The following is a 17,524-nucleotide window of genomic DNA, read 5'->3' as shown; positions in this document are numbered from 1 at the left end:
TGGACTTTGATTAATTAAGTGCCTGATTTCATGATTTAGTTCCGCAATGTCACCATACCGTCTCTCTCTGAAGCGTTTGCAGAATGAAGGCTGTCATCTAGATCTGGGACATTCAGTAGAGTTGCTCGCTCATCTCTTTGAACTACCATTTTTAATTTACCCTTTGACCTTTCTATCAATGTTTTTGCATCGGACAAAGACATGTTTTCGGTGACTGTGCCATTAATCTGCAAAACAACAATGGAGGGATTACTGGTTATTCATGCTTAGCGTAAATTATTTCTAAATGATTGAGTGACATACACAAAGTTAACAAAGACTAGATGTATTTAGTCTGTACCAAATCCTGCAAGCAAAGCATGATTGGTGTCTGACTTGTTGGCTACTGCTTTATACTGCCATCTAGAACACTGAAAATAATGTTTTCGGAAGAATGTTCTTTTTACCTAATCAACAGATAAATGCAGCGTCAAAATCGGCTTTTTAAAGCATTAGCATGGCAAAGAAATTCCAGCTGGGCATTAAAGTGGAAGGCTGGCCAATTTGTAATGGAAATTGCATATAATGTTATCATAGGTTGAACTGGATGGACTGGTGTCTTTTTTCCACCTCACCAACTATATAACTATGAAACAAGCTGAAGAAAACATACAATTTTACATGCAAATGCATGAAGAATGGGATTTTTGACTTACCGTAAAATCCATTTCTCTGATGTTCATTGATGGATACAGCTCCTCAACTTCTTGACTACGTGGGTTATACTGCCCCCTACAGGAGTAGGCCACTAGGCAGAAATTAACATACCTACACATATGGGGCAGTCCCAGGGGGTATACTCTCACTCTCCGCTATAGGTACTCAGTTTTGTTACAAGCAGTGTCAGAAGAGAAAAAAACCCAACTCCATAGAGGGGTGGTTGCTGTGTCCATCAAAGAACATCAGAGAAATGGATTTAACAGTAAGTCAAAAATTCAATTTTCTGTTTCGTTCATTGACGGACACAGCTCCTCATCTTCAAAGAGGACCAAGTCCTCTAAACAGCAGCCTGCAAAACCTTGCGGCCGAAGGAAGCATCCGCAGATGCCAACACATCTACCTTATAAAACTTTGTGAACGTGTGCACAAATGACCAGGTAGCTGCCTTGCAAACCTGCATCACTGACACCTGATGGAAGGCCCAGGAGGCACTAAGAGCCTGAGTAAAGTGTGCCTTAACAGGGAAAGGAGGAACTTGACCCTTAATGCAATAAGCCTGAACCACAGTCTGTCTGATCCATCTGGAAATGGTCACAGCAAAAGCAGCCAACCTTTTGCGAGGTCCATCCATGAGAACAAATAGTGAGTCTGACTTTCTCCGTACATGCCAGGTATAACCTTATTACCCGAACCACATTCAGGGAATGGAAGGCAATTTCCTTAGAATGCTTAGGCCAGGGATACAGGGAGGGCAACACAATGTCTTCATTCAAATAAAAATCAGAGATGACCTTTGGAGAGAACGACGGACATTGAAGGAGAACCACCTTATCCCTGTGAACCATCTGGTAAGGCGAACGACAAGACAGCGCTGCCAGCTCAGACACCCTGCGCGCAGAAGTAATAGCCACCAAAAAGGCCACCTTGTGGGACAATGTAAGCAGGGACACCTCCCGAATGTTTTCAAAGAGAGGCTTCTGGAGAACTGACAACACCAAATTGAGGTCCTACGGCAGCAATGGAGACCGCACTGGAAGAACCAAGTATCTCACTCCCTGGAGAAGAAAGGTACACACCAAGGAGTGTGTGGCCAACGGACTGTGGAATAAAACCGCCAAAGCCGAAACCTGGCCCTTGATGGCATTTAAGGCCAGGCGCTGCTCAACCCCTCGTTGGAGGAAAGCCAAGATCAGAGTCACCGAAAAGGAGCGAGGGTGAACCCTGAGGGATTAACACCACGCAATGTACGTCTTCCAAGTACGATGGTAAATCTTCCTAGAAGTAGATTTTCTAGACTTTAACAGCGTAGGAATCACGAGTCAAGCCTCCCTCCTTCAGCACCTGGCTTTCAACAGCCAAGTCAAAGCCAGCAACTGTAAAGCAGGATGGAAGATTGGCCCTTGTGACAACAGATCTTCCCTGAGAGGAAGTCTCCAAGGAGCATCGGTGACCAGCATACCAGATCAGCGTACCAAGACCGGCGAGGCCAGTCCAAAGCCACTAGGATCCCTGGAACCCCTTCTGCCTCGATCCTGTGAAGGTGTCTCGGCAGAAGCTTGAGAGGAGGAAAAGCAAAAATCAGACGATACCGACTCCAAGGAGCCACTAATGCATCTTTGGCGTCGGCTAGAGGATCCAGAGACCGTGCCACAAACCTCTGCATTTTCCTGTTGAGGCGAGAGGCCTGTCCACTGAGGTAATCCGCCTGCCAATTTTTCACCCCTGGAATGTGCACAGCAGAGAAGGCTAGAACAAATTGTTCTGCCCACCTTGGAATGCCGGGTACTTCCCGAGCCGCCAGGACACTTCTCGTGCCCCCTTGGTGATTGACATAGGCCATGGCCGTGGCATTGTCTGATTGAATCCATACTGGACACCCCTGGAGACATGTCCAATGATCCAGTCTGATCACTCGGAGTCCAGCACATTGATCGGTAGCCTGGACTCTTCAAGAGTCCAGACCCCCTAAGCACACTCTGTGCGGAGGATGCCCCCCCACACCCAGACAGGCAGGCGTCCGTGGTGACGACTGTCCAGTACAGGGGAGGAAAAGATTTGCCCCGACAAAGTGCCGGAGAACGAAGCCACTAAAGCAGGGACCCTCTTGTACTCCGGTTCAACAGGATCAGATTGTCTAGAGATTGAGGATTCTTGTTCCATTTCACAAGAATCTCTTTTTGCAGAGATCTCGTGCAGAACTGTGCAAACGGAATTGCGCAAACGGAATTGCCTCGAAGGTTGACACCATCAGGCCCAGTACCTGCATGCAAGACTGAAGAGATGACCATCTGCTGGACCAGCAGAAGCTAAATTGCTTCCTGCAATTTCTCAAGTTTTTCCAGAGGAAGAAACACTCTGGCTGAGGCCGATTTCAGAATCAGACCCAGATAGTCCAGGCTTGTGGACTGAACCAAAGAAGACTTCTGAAGATTTGGAATCTAACTGAACTCCGTCAAGAGTTCGCAGAGTAATCTCAAAGTTACAAACAGAGCAGTCGAAGACTCTGCTCACAAAGGCAGATCATCTAGATACCCCAGTACCGCTAGCCCCCGCTGATGCAGCAATGTTATCACCAGGGCCAATACTTTGTGAAGACCCGAGGAGCAGAGGCAAAGCCAAAGGGTAACAGCCTGAAGAAGAAGAGTACTCTTTCCCCCTGTGAGGTGTTTAATGTCATCCAAGGAAGCTCCAAACAGGCAGTCCCCCACAAATGGAAGATCGGATAGGGCCTTCTAAGAAGCCTGGTCCGCAGACCATCATTTCAGCCAGATAATACGCCGCAGGACCACTGCTGGGACAGACAGTCTAGAAATTAAGGGAGCTGCATCCAAAGAGGCGTCACAGACAAACTGTAGCCCTTGGGCCAACTGATCCGCCAGCTCTGCAAAGGCGGGGGGGGGGGGGGGGGTGAGTTGTTCCCCCTCCAGGTCCCAGGGTAGAAGTTTCGCATACTCTGTCATAGATTGCGATACCAGGGCAATAGTAAATACCGACCTAAGTGCCGAACTAGCCACAGGGAACATATGGCGGGTCAAGGCCTCCGACCTCCTATCAGCCGGATCTGAGAAGACCAGGGACTCTTCAACCGGGATTACGGTGGCTTTATTTAACCTGGAAACCTGACGAGTCCACTACAGGAGGAACAGTCCCATTTTTTTAAGGAGGAAATCCTCATAGGGGTACCGCATTGCAAAGGTGCGTTTCGGGCACCCCCACTGTTTTGTGACAAAGTAGTCAAAGAAGGCAGGAAGGGGGAACAACTTCCCCGCTTTGGAGAACCTGTGGGTGTCAAAAGGTGACCCCTGCGTCCGATGCTGCGTTAGTCGCATCCTCCATCTTTAAGGTTTCCCGCACTGATACAATCAGGGTATCCACTATCGCTTTTTCATGCGCGGCTAGAGGAGCAGAGGAATCATCCTTGCTATCTGAGCAAGCAGGGTGCGTGGACGCAGACCCTGAATTGTAACTCGCATCCGCGGCAGCCAAATCATATTCTGGATCTGATGAGACAGAGGAAGCAGGTGAAGGCGAGGGGACGCTTTTTGCTAGCCCGTTTGCAAAGGACCAAATCTACCTTGGACACCAAGGACTCCAGGACCGCTGTCAGTGCAGTCAGTTGTTGGGACCCGGAGGGCCCAACCCCCTCTGAGAGGGGATCAGGTGGTATAATATGCTCCAGGGACTCCATGAATGGAAAGGGGAAGCCACATAAAAAAGTGTAGAACACTGCAAGGGACACGCCACTGCGCCGGCGGCACCACAAGGCCCAGGACAGAGCCCTACCGCTGAAACAGCCAAGAGGGAGAGAGAAACAAACAGACTCACCACTACCGGTCAGGTACGCACAGCACCGAACTAACTGCACACCATGCAGTGATCAGGAAGAGGAATATTCAGGGATCAGCATTAGAGGCAGAGGATGGACTCCCACCACCAAATCACCGCCCATCCGGCCCCAAAAACAAGGCGGCCACTATTTTCAATTGAAAAACTTCAAGAAAATGGCTGCTGAGGCTACAAACATGGCCGCCGATCTATAGCATAAAAGGCTACAAGAAAATGGCAGCACCACACGGCTCCCTGGGGCCCCAGAAGCTCAAAAACTATCCCAACAGGAAGGGGGAAGAAAAATTCTGCTCTGATCACCTAGGTCAGTTTTCCTCAGCTCCGGTCCTTGGGGCCCACTAACAGGCCAGGTTTGCAAGATAACTAAATTACATTACAGGTGATCTCATTTGCTGCTCAGTGATTGCAGTATTCTAGTCTGCATCTCCCCAAGGTAATACTTAAAATCTGGCCCGTTAGTGGGCCCCGAAGACGGGAGTTGAGGACCACTGACCTAGGTGGTCAGAGCAGAAGTGGTAGTGTGTACCCATCAAAAAGTGCCATTCTTGAGGGGGGAGGCCTTAAAGCAGAGCTTCCCCTTTTGAGTGGAGTTCCGCTTTAAAAAGGTCACTACTGCGTTGCAAAAAGTTTTTTTTACATTTACAAACCTCTTAGACCACAATTATTAGAAACTCAAATTAACAAATTCCTCTAAATCTAATCTTTTTCAGCAATCCCAAAAACTTTATCAAATTTTATCAAACTTTGAATGCACACACCAGGATAGCCTTGCCATCCAATGATATCAAGAGAAATGTATGTTCGAGTATAACTTGTGTGGCTGGGCTTATTAAAAGCTGCTTTTGGCTGGAAATAACACTGGGGAGAACTCACAAAAGAAAAGCCAGGCTAAGCATTTACTTCCCATTACACATCAGCATTACTTCCCATTTAAATACGGCAGCCATTTGGCCCTTGCTACATAAGAAAATTTGTACCTGTGGTTCCACATGACTGAACAGCCTCCTGCAACTTTTCACAAAAAGTAGCACAACTGTAATCTGCTTAATTGCTTACAGTTGCTGCAATATTCAGCAGCAATCTCTGAATATTATAAAGTTCTGCAATTATAACAGGCCCTTTGCCCATTCTAGCAATTCAGGTTTGCTGCAATTCGTTGCAAATATCAAACAGTCCAGAAATAAGTATAGTAAAGTCCATCAAAGTGGAAAAAAAAAAGTCTGTGTGGCAACCAAAAGAAATACAATTCTGTGTAAGTCCAAAAAAAGGGCCAGTGTTATGAGGATATCCATACCACCAGGATAAACATACTGCTTACCACAAAAATTGCATTTCAAGCAAAAAAGAGATCAAATGTGCTTCACTGACATACAGCCATACATCATAAGATAGGACTTCAGTCGATGAAATTCCTAGCGCGTCATCACAAGTTTCAATATCACTCCAAAAAATGTCCTAGATGGTAAGTGATTGACATAGGAGAGGACGAACAGATACTCATAGTGCATCTTCTTTTCCTGACAAGGACAGTTGTGTAGAAACGCATTGAGCGGAATTTGTGCCCAGTGACATTGCGCACACCGCCGAAAGTTCTGGTGGCGCCATCTTAGCCATCTTAGCTTCTGTCTATGCGAATTGCTGCTGTATACATGCGAGTTTAAGAGAATAATACATTTTACCTTTGTTTTTATAGGTTGCACCATGAGTATCTGTTCTTCGTTTCCTGTATTTACTACTTACCATCTATGACATTGATGTGGAGTGATACAGGAAATTGTGTGGCAGAGCCAGTGATGACGCTGTAGGATTTCCATCAGCTGAAGTCACATCTTATGATGTATGGCCATATGTCAGCTGACCTTATCTGATCTCTCTTGGTTGAGATGCAATTGTTGTGGTAAGCAGTGGGTGTGTGTATCCTGGTGGCCTGAATATCCTCAAAACATTGGCTCTTCTTGAGATTTACATAAGATCGGGATTCTTTTGATACTTATTTGTGGAATGTTTGATATTTTCACGTTTAAAGAGATTGCACACCTATTTTTGTGTTATATTATTCATATTTTGTTTTTGTTTTTTGTTATAAACTAGGCATGGGCCTTCTTTTCTTTTTAAAGTGATAGTAAACTGGGGGAAAAAAATAAAACAAATGTACCTCCTGCCAGGCAATGTTAATGTGCTAGTATATGAATCGCATACTAGCACATTATATGACACTTCCCTTAAAAATGAAGCCCTCCAATGGTGGGCTGTCAACCCTGACAGAGTTTTGATTTTCATCCGGTCTTCCTTTCGGGTTCATGGCCTCAGGTCCTTTGTATGGATGAGCCACGATTAAGTCACTGTTTACGGCACAGGGCTCTGAAGAAATTACATGGGTATGCCATTCCTTCAGAGCACATGCACCTGTGATGTCACCGGAGGCTTTACAAGTAAATATCTCCTAAATGGTGCACATTTAAGAGATATTTACAGTACCTACTGATATGCCTTATAGATAAAAGATAAACAAAAGCATTTACTACCACTTTAATTAGTTGCAAAGCCCATGACCAGCTGCCCAAGAAAAGGGATGACTCATTCATGAATATCATCAATGGTAGAATCAACAATGCTACAAACCCATAATTTATCCAGTAAGAATATCTTCCTTTAGGCTCCGTTCACATATATGTGAATCGGATGCATTTTGAACCGCATCCAATTCGCATAATATATGAACCAGACCAGCTTTCAATGGACTCAGTTCACATACAAGCAGGCCAGTTGCAGCACAAATTAAAAAAGGATCCTGTGCGTTTTTCAGTATAGTTCAGGTAGGATTTAGGTGTCAAATTCGAACCTGAATCGCCCCTGAATAATAACAGCACCGGACTCTGCACAGACACTGGCACTGCATATATTTGCATTGAGCCTTATGTATTCATATGCACTTGTACTTCCCCTGTTCAGACTACTTTGCTTTTAGAAAAGATTATGTGGTCAGTCAATGCCAAGGTACTGGTCATGTGATCCAGCACCAGAGGTAACGGTGTTTAAATGAGAGGATTATGTTTTATAGTATCCATGTTTTGAGGCATTAGACCAGGTTTGAGCATAATGAGAACAAAAAAGCTCACACACGGCAGATGCATTCCTCCTATATAATAGCTAGTTATTTATTTCTTTTTTTTTTTTCGTATGTGATAGAAAGAACTGCAACTTCATGAATCTTAGCTACTGATGTGAAATAATTTCAAGGCAGGACACCACGAGTCTCACATCAGCAGTTTTATCCCCACATTTTTCATCCATGAATAAGAGGGCTCCAGATTCCTGTAGTTCAGAAATGTAAACTCAGCTAGTGTTATTGATCAACATCCCTAGGAATTGTTGAGCAAGCGTCACTGCAGAAATGAAAAGACAGGCAGAGCTGTGAAACAAAGATTGCCAATAAACCAAAAGTACCCTACAAGCAGAAAAAAAGAAGTTGGCTCTTGTTAGCAAATAAAATGATTGCCTCTGCTTTCACCCACTCTTGCATTTTAGTCCGATTTTCCAGCTGAACTATTTTATTCACAGAACAGCAAGTCCTACATGCAAAGATCAGGTCGATGAAAGGTGTAATGCTGTTCAAAACAGCGGTCAGTGTCAAGCGTACATTAGTACAAGATTTCTCACAAAATTAGAAGCAGCCTATGCAGTCCTATGAAGATAATAATGCCGGAAAGTTTACCCAGAGTCTTGCATAATCCTGCACCAGGCTAATGACGAAAGGAAGCAAACTGCAAACCTTTATGCTACAGATCAGACATTAAAACATTTAGATACATGTATAAATTCAGTATGCTGGTTACTTAAAGTGGTATTAAAGGCTCGGCTTAAAAAAAAAAATAAATAAAAATACTACATACATTTTATACTTACCTGTTCTGTACAGTGGTATTGTGCAGAGCAGCCCCAATACTTTTCTTCTCGGTTCCCCCCACCGGTGCTCCTGCCCCTTGACCAGTGCCCTCAATAGAAAGCCACTTGCTACGGGGGCACAGGGGCCTTCTCGCTCCAAGCCCTTCTCAATGCGTCTTTAAGACACGTAGAGCCGCAGCTCAGCCCCACCTCCGCTCTCTCTTCATTGGCTCACTGGATCAGTGACTCCTGGGACAGCAGAGGCTCTTGTGCACATCACTGGATTAAGAGGGGGCTCAGGTGAGTATTGGGGGGAGCTGCACCCAGAATGCACGAAGGTAATAAAACCTTCAGCCTTTACAACCACTTTAAAGCAGAACTTCACCCAAAAGGAAAAGTTCAGCTTTCCTCCTCTCCCATAATTGGAATGCATCTTATTTGAAGGGGCGTTCTGACTAATTCCTTCCCCCACAGTCTCTTGGGACAAGCCACAAGTCCCAGTAGACAGTGGGACCATCTGGGTAAAGCTGCAAGGAGTCACAGTTGGCTGGCCATAGTTAAGATACTGGCATCTAGACCCAAAGACAGGCATAGAGCCGGGTCGGGTGGAGACATTACTGGATCCTGGGACAGTTCTGTTTTTTTTTTGTTTTTTTTAAGTCAGCAGCTACAAATACGGTTTTACATTTTGGTTTACTGGGTGAAGCTCCTCTTTAGGCCTCTTTCACACGGGCGGCCTAGAGGATAGGGGTTAAAAACAGGAGGGTTGAGCCACAGTTTTATGGCCACAGACGACCCACCTAAAGCCTACTACATAGTCGGAGGAGGCTGTTCACATGCTGCAATAAATTTATTGCAGCAAGCCAAGTGGACAGGCAGTACTGTCGCTACCAAACTTGCTCATTCAACTCTTGGCTTGTGGTTGTGGCACATTAGTTCCATTGAATACTGCTGCTCTACAAAAAAAAAAGGCCTGCAGGTCGGCAGGATTGTCTCCTAAACACCTGACAGCTGCTGGTTATACACACTCTGAAAAGCGATCCAGCACTAAGCGCTTTTCAGAGAAGTGAACCGTTTTTTATGTACTCATTGAACATCTGCAACCACTATATGATACTACCCTAGCTGCATAGATAGAAGAAACAATAGGAATGCTTTATTGAGTGTGCAGTGCTGTGTAATAAAAGTTCACTTCATTTCTACTTTAGTAAATCACCCCTAGTACATTTGACTGCAATTTAGGGCACACAAGAAGTTGGTTTAGTATATTGCTAATCTAGAAGTTATACAAGAAACCCTTACCTTAAGCACAACGTCGCCTTCCTGAATATTTCCATCTCTCGCTGCCAGACTATCTTGAGAGATTTCCTTTACAAAAATATGGCTGGCTAATCTTAAACCATATTCTGCAAAAACAAATCATACACAAAATATACTTATCCCACGGGTAGTATGATACATGACTACAACTCCAAAATAATGCAGAAGGACAATACCAGAAACAGACATACCAAACATGGGCCCTTTCACACTGATCCGTTTTTGATGAGCTTTTGGGGTTTAAAAAGCAGAAGAAAAAGGCATGAAAAATGTATTCCTTTAAATACTATGAAATGCTTCACACGTCAGGTGTGCTTTGAAAAGTCCTGCATGTTGCATCTTTAGTACAGTTTTTCAAAAGCACCTTCCATTTTAAGTCAATGGCAGGGCATTAAATGCGCAAACAAATCAGTGTGAAAGGGCCCTTAGGCTGAAAAAAAGCACATCAAAAACTGATTAGTGTGAAAGGGCCCTAAAGGAAAAGCTCAATACACTTAAAGTGATTGTAAAGTCTTGTTTTTTTCCATTAAAATAACAAACATGTTATACTTACCTGCTCTCTGCAGTGGTTTTGCACAGGGCAGCCCGGATCCTCCTCTTCTAGGGTCCCTGGCTGGAGCTCCTGGCCCCTCCCTCCTGTTGAGTGCCCCCACAGCAAGGAGCTTGCTATGGGGGCACCTGAGCCGAACTGCAGCTCCGTGTATCCATTCAGACATAAAATGCATTACGAGAAAAAACCTTCTACCTTCACACTTTAAGGGATGTAAAAAAAAAAAAAAAGAAAAAAAAAAAACCCTTTGGGGTTGATTTACTAAAACTGAAGTGCCCAAATCTGCTGCAGCTGTACATGGTAGCCAATCAGCTTCTAACTTCAGCTTCTTCAACTAAGCTTTGACATAAAAAAAAAAAAAAAAAAAATAGAAGGCGATTGGTTTCTATGCAGAGCTGCACCAGATTTTGCACTCTGCAGTTTTAGTAAATCAGCCCCATTATGTATAGCATACATTTTGCCTGCAGTTTTGTAAACCGTCTTTGCACAGGCACAATTGGTGGTGCAGTTCTCCTAAATCAGCAACTGAATCATTCAGTGCTCTGTGGCAACCTGTTTTTTTTAAGCATTTGTTACCCTAACAATTCATAGATATGTGTGTGCTGTACCATATACTTGTATGAGAAAGTATCCTGTTCTCTTTGCATTGCCTCCTTTATGTGAAATCTCTGGTGTTCCTGTTGTGTCCCTCTGCTTTCCAATTAGAAACTGACCACACCAAGCAGGAGAACACACCATGGTCAGTTCTCTAGCAGTGCTGGGACTCAGTGTGCTCTCTTGCAATGATCAGACTTGACCTGACGCCCCCCCCCCCCCCCCCCCCAACGCACAGCCTCTTATTAGTGGGAAGATCACTGTACTGCTGTCTCTACTACCCAAGCTCTTATGCAGCTGAGAAAAGAGGGAATGTGATCACTTATAAAAAAAAGGGGGAGCAAAGGTATTTATAATGTTGTTTATATCTATATAATGTTTTTCCTTTCATTTCTATTTTAAACTGAATGGGTTGTTTTACACGGTGATCATTTACATTTACATGTCCATCACGAATCAGTAAGAGTATTAAAATAACTGGAGGACCATAGGAACCTGGAAATTCTTGGTGCAGCCATTCATGGCACTCAAGAATGCTCACAGACACAGTTTACAGAATTAGATATAATGTGAACACTAAAGCCTAGTACACACGGACCAAATGTCGGCCAACATTAGGCCAATGTGTATGGCAGCTGATTCGACAGAAGGCTGGCTTCTGTCGGATGTGCATGCTGGAAAACCAGCAGCCGACCGACTCCCCATCAGCGCTCTCAGCCAATGGCTGAGAGCACTGACTGGAGTGTTCTGGCGGAGTGCCGTCACCTTGTCAGAACACAACAGCAAAGCAGAGAGATTGCTGTACTAACATTGGATTGTTAGTACAGCGGCTCCAAACTGAGCTGTGAGCTTTTTTCCATTTAACCCGCTGGGTTAAAAAAAAAACTATATAGTGTTTACCAGGCTTACAACACTATATATATATATATATATATATATATATATATATATATATATATATATATATATATATATATATATATATATATATATATATATACACATACATACATACATACATACATACATATATATGTGTGTGTATTCGGCCCCCTTGAACTTTGCGACCTTTTGCCACATTTCAGGCTACAAACATAAAGATATAAAACTATAATTTTTTTGTGAAGAAACAACAAGTGGGACACAATCATGAAGTGGAACAAAATTTATTGGATATTTTAAACTTTGTTAACAAATAAAAAACTGAAAAATTGGGCGTGCAAAATTATTCTGCCCCTTTACTTTCAGTGCAGCAAACTCTCTCCAGAAGTTCAGTGAGGATCTCTGAATGATCCAATGTTGACCTAAATGACTAATGATGATAAATAGAATCCACCTGTCTGTAATCAAGTCTCCGTATAAATGCACCTGCACTGTGATAGTCTCAGAGGTCCATTTAAAGAGCAGAGAGCATCATGAAGAACAAGGAACACACCAGGCAGGTTCAAAATACTGTTGTGGAGAAGTTTTAAGCCGGATTTGGATACAAAAAGATTTCCCCAGCTTTAAACATCCCAAGGAGAACTGTGCAAGCGATAATATTGAAATGGAAGGAGTATCAGACCACTGCAAATCTACGAAGACCTGGCCATCCCTCTAAACTTTCAGCTCATACAAGGAGAAGACTGATCAGAGATGCAGCCAAGAGGCCCATGATCACTCTGGATGAACTGCAGAGATCTACAGCTGAGGTGGGAGACTCTGTCCATAGGACAACAATCAGTCGTATACTGCACAAATTTGGCCTTTATGGAAGAGTGGCAAGAAGAAAGCCATTTCTTAAAGATATCCATAAAAAGTGTTGTTTAAAGTTTGCCACAAGCCACCTGGGAGACACACCAAACATGTGGAAGAAGGTGCTCTGGTCAGATGAAACCAAAATCGAACTTTTTGGCAACAATGCAAATGTTATGTTTGGCGTAAAAGCAACACAGCTCATCACCCTGAACACACCATCCCCACTGTCAAACGTGGTGGCAGCATCATGGTTTGGGCCTGCTTTTCTTCAGCAGGGACAGGGAAGATGGATGGAGCCAAATACAGGACCATTCTGGAAGAAATCCTGATGGAGTCTGCAAAAAACCTGAGACTGGGATGGAGATTTGTCTTCCAACAAGACAATGATCCAAAACATAAAGCAAAATCTACAATTGAATGGTTCACAAATAAACATATCCAGGTGTTAGAATGGCCAAGTCAAAGTCCAGACCTGAATCCAATCGAGAATCTGTGGAAAGAACTGAAAACTGCTGTTCACAAACGCTCTCCATCCAACCTCACTGAGCTTGAGCTGTTTTGCAAGGAAGAATGGGCAAAAGTTTCAGTCTCTCGATGTGCAAAACTGATAGAGACATGCCCCAAGCGACTTACAGCTGTAATCGCAGCAAAAGGTGGCGCTACAAAGTATTAACTTGAGGGGGCTGAATAATTTTGCACGCCCAATTTTTCAGTTTTTTATTTGTTAAAAAAGTTTGAAATATCCAATAAATTTTGTTCCACTTCATGATTGTGTCCCACTTGTTGATTCTTCACAAAAAAATTACAGTTTTATATCTTTACGTTTGAAGCCTGAAATGTGGCAAAAGGTCGCAAAGTTCACGGGTGCTGAATACTTTTGCAAGGCACTTATGACATTTACCAAAATTACAGTACACCTGATACAAACATAAGTACACGTTTAAGTACTGCATAGCCATATATATACAGCGGGTAAAAGAAGTATTGGACTCATCTCTATTTTTCTAGGTAAATATATTTCTAAAAGGTACTATTGACATGAAATTTTCACCACATATCGGTAACAACCCATGCAATCCATACATAGAAAGAAGCCAAAACAAAGAAGTTCACACATTGAGTTATGTGTAATAAAAATGGAACGACACAGGGAAAAAGTATTGAACGCATGAACAAAAGGAGGTGTAAAAAGGCATGGAAAGTCCAAAAAAAAAAAAAAACTGAAATCTATCAGTAATTAGAAAGCAAGCCTGCCCCTTTTAAGCGTAAATTAATATTAGCTGGTTCAGTCTCAACTGATGGCCTATAAAAAGGTTTCTCATTACCAAGGTGTCACATAAAAAACATGTCATGATGGGCAAAAGCAAAGAGCTCTCTCAAGACCTTTGCAACCTTTGTGTTGCAAAACAAACTGATCACATTGGTTACTGAAGGATTTCTAAACTTCTGAATGTTCCTGTGAGCACTGTTGGGGCAATAAATTGGAAGTGGAAAGAACATCATTTCATCATAAACCGCCTATGACCAGGTGCTCCTTGCAAGATTCCTGACAGGAGTGAAAATAATTATCAAAGAGTTGTCAAGGACCCAAGGACTGTGGAGAGCTTCAGAAACACCTGGAATTAGCATATACAATTGTTTCAAAGAAACCAATAAGTAATGCACTCAACCGCCATGGCCTCTATGCACCACGCAAGACTCCATCGCAGAAGAAAAAGCATGTTGAGGCTTGTTTAAAGTTTGCTGCACAACATTTAGACAAGCCTGTGAAATACTGGGAGAATATAGTCTGGTCAGATGAGACCAAAATCTAACTCTTAGATGCCATATTACACATCATGTTTCGAGGTCAAATGGCACTGCACATAACCCCAAAAGCACCATACCAACAGTGAAGTTTGGAGGTGGAAACATCATATTGTGGGGCTATTTCTTAGCATACGGTGCTGGCAAACGTCATATCAGTGAAGGAAGGATGAATAAATGGAAAAATGTACCAAGACATTCTTGATAAAAATCTGCTGCCATCTACCAGGATAATGAAGATGGAACGAGGGTGGACATTTCAGCAAGATAGTGATCCCAAACACAAAGCCAAGGAAACTCTGTTGGTTTCAAAGAAAGAAAATAAAGCTGATAGAATGGCCCAGCCAGTCATTTGACTTGAATCCAATAGAAAATCTATGGAAAGAACTAAAGATCAGAGTTCATAGAAGAGGCCCATGGAACCTTTAAGATTTGAAGACGATTTGTTTGGAAGAATAGGCCAAGATCATACCTGTGCAATGCATGCAACTAGTTTCTCCATACAGGAGGTGTCTTGAAGCTGTCATTACCAACAAAAGATTTTTTACCAAGTATTAAATAAATATCAGATAGTGTGTTCAATACTTTTTCCCTGTGTCGTTCCATTTTATTACACATAACCTAATTTGTGAACTTATTTGTTTGGTTTCTTTGTATGTATGGATTACATGGGTTGTTATCGACATGTGGTAAAAATGTAATGTCAATAGCACCTTTAGAAATATATTTACCTAGAAAAATGGTGACGCGTTAATACTTATTTTTCCCAATGTATGTGCTGCTGAATTAGGCCTCATTCACAAGGGCGCACTATAGCATATGCTCATGCGAGGGCCCTGTTCACAGGTGTTCTGTGCATTCCCATGTAGGAAATCCCATTCATGTTAATTTGGAGTCATCAGCTGCATGCTCCCAATTTGACAGCCGTGTGAATGCAGACAGTGTGCGCTTGGGGCCGTATACCCACAAGGCCGTCAAAATAGGCACAGCAGCTGTGTCCATGCAGCCTCTGCATCCCAGTTGACATGAATGGGACTGCACGGGGATGCAAGGAACCTCTGTGCATCCTTGTGTGAGCACAGACATACGCTATAGTACGCCCGTGTGAAGCAAGCCTTAAAAGTACCACGAATATAACATACCTTCATTTTTTCTAGATTTCACCAAGGTCACTTTGGAAGGTTTTGGAGGTTGACTGGAAGCGACAGATCTTCTGTCTGATCTAGGCGACAAACTTCTTTCTCTGCTGGCACTTCTGTCCCTTACCCAGCTCTTCTCACTCCTCCTACTGGCACCAGGGCCACTGTGGGCACTTCTCTGGTCAGGCACCTCATCCTCGTAACTGTCCTCCTCATTTTCAGATACTGGCTCTGGGTCAGGGCGAACCACAGGAAGCTGAACTTTTTTCTTCCGTCGTATAGTCTGGAAAGGGTTTGATGGGAATGGTTAAGATAAGATGCCAGGTTTAATAACATAAGAAGCTGAATTGTAATATGATTACTAGTATTCCAGCAGCCGCTGTGCAAAAAATACGAGGAAAGATTAATTAGGCATGTTGAGCAATTTGTTTCAAGGAAAATGCTGATCATGCATAATTCAGATCAAGAGCCACAAAACCAGTCTCATAAAAATGCTGTCAGGGTGCCCAACTCTGAACAATGGATAAAATGATGTAGAATTTATGAATTGGCTTAAACACTGGATGTATGGATGCCAAGCTAAAATATGTGACACTAACATAATATACATTTTAATCTTTAAAGTGCCAAGTTTAAAGCAACCACATTAATTACCAACAATCAATATCTGACCCATAAAAGCAGCATCTACTTAAAAAGCAGAATATTTCTAGAAAGCTTTTCAGGAAAGGCCTAAATTAATCTTGGACTGTCTGGCAGGCTGGAGTTAGGACACATAGCATAAGGTAAAAAAAAAAATAGACATAGTATTAATAAAAAAAACAAATAACTTACAATTTTGGCATTTTTACCACTCTTTCTCAATTGTTGAACAGCAAACGCATGCTCAACATTATCCATGGACACTCCATTGACCATTGCAACACGGTCATTTTCCCTGCAAAGACAATACAGAAAGTATTAATGTTTGAATATACAGTTTAAATTGAATGTTAAATATTTTTTAGAAAGGGCTTTCTAACAGAAAAGTATATACTGCAACCATACCTAGCTTGTCTAACAGTCGGTACAGTCATGTAACAAATGTATATTGCAGTGCTCATAATCAGTACTCACTGTTCCTGTCTTTGCAAAAACTCTATTTAGTGGTTCCTAAGCACAGTGTTCGTATAGGCCAACATGTCAACTGTTACCTATGTATGGTGAACATGCGTACTGGCACATAATCTAATATAATAAAGTCCAAGTGTCTCTGCGTCCAGTCCCCATGTCCGTGGGATTGCGCTACTGCGCATGTGCCCCATGGACAGCCGTTGGGACTTGGAGCGCAGAGACTTCGGGCGGCCGGGCGAGAGAATGGCGTCAGGGAAGAGGGTTAGTAGGCGTGCCCAGTAAAGCGATGGGCGTGATCGGTGGCGCGGAGGGCGTATCAGTACAGCGGTGGGCGAGATCAGTTTATCGGTGGGCATTATCAGTGGAGAGGGGCGTGTCTTGAGGGGTATAAATTGCCGAGCGGCGGGCAGAGCGTGGCATTTCTCGGTAAGTAGCGGGAGAGAGAAGATCGCTCTACACACAGCACTGTGCTCCGGAGCCGGCTACAGCCATTGTCCAGAGGAACTACAGTCACAAAAACCATCAAGCGCTACAAAGAAACTGGCTCACATGCGGACTGCCCCAGGAAAGGAAGACCAAGAGTCACCTCTGCTGCGGAGGATAAGTTCATCAGAGTCACCAGCCTCAGAAATCGCAGGTTAACAGCAGCTCAGATTAGAGACCAGGTCAATGGCACACGGAGTTCTAGCAGCAGACCCATCTCTAGAACAACTGTTAAGAGGAGACTGTGTGAATCAGGCCTTCACGGTAGAAAATCTGCTAGGAAACCACTGCTAAAGAAAGGCAACAAGCAGAAGAGACTTGTTTGGGCTAAAGAACACAAGGAATGGACATT

At 43.3% G+C, this 17,524-nt stretch overlaps 1 protein-coding gene across 7 annotated transcripts in view; it reads right to left on the bottom strand.

Annotated features, from left to right (window-relative positions):
- The window catches only part of TJP1 (tight junction protein 1), a 589,472-nt gene that overhangs the window by 80,872 nt on the left and 491,076 nt on the right, over positions 1 to 17,524 (bottom strand). For all 7 annotated transcript variants that reach the window (XM_082253421.1, XM_082253420.1, XM_082253423.1 and 4 more), the window contains 4 exons: positions 16,411 to 16,513; positions 15,580 to 15,859; positions 9,733 to 9,836; positions 59 to 227 (listed from right to left, as the gene is read on the bottom strand). In XM_082253421.1, the coding sequence (XP_082109547.1) occupies positions 59 to 227; positions 9,733 to 9,836; positions 15,580 to 15,859; positions 16,411 to 16,513 (656 nt within the window). The remainder of the gene's footprint in view (positions 1 to 58; positions 228 to 9,732; positions 9,837 to 15,579; positions 15,860 to 16,410; positions 16,514 to 17,524) is intronic.

Source organism: Pelophylax lessonae (genome assembly GCF_965119305.1).
Source record: "Pelophylax lessonae genome assembly, chromosome: 4".
Lineage (NCBI taxonomy): Eukaryota > Metazoa > Chordata > Amphibia > Anura > Ranidae > Pelophylax > Pelophylax lessonae.
Note: the sequence above shows the minus strand (reverse complement) of the source record. Positions and strands in the feature narration are given on the sequence as shown.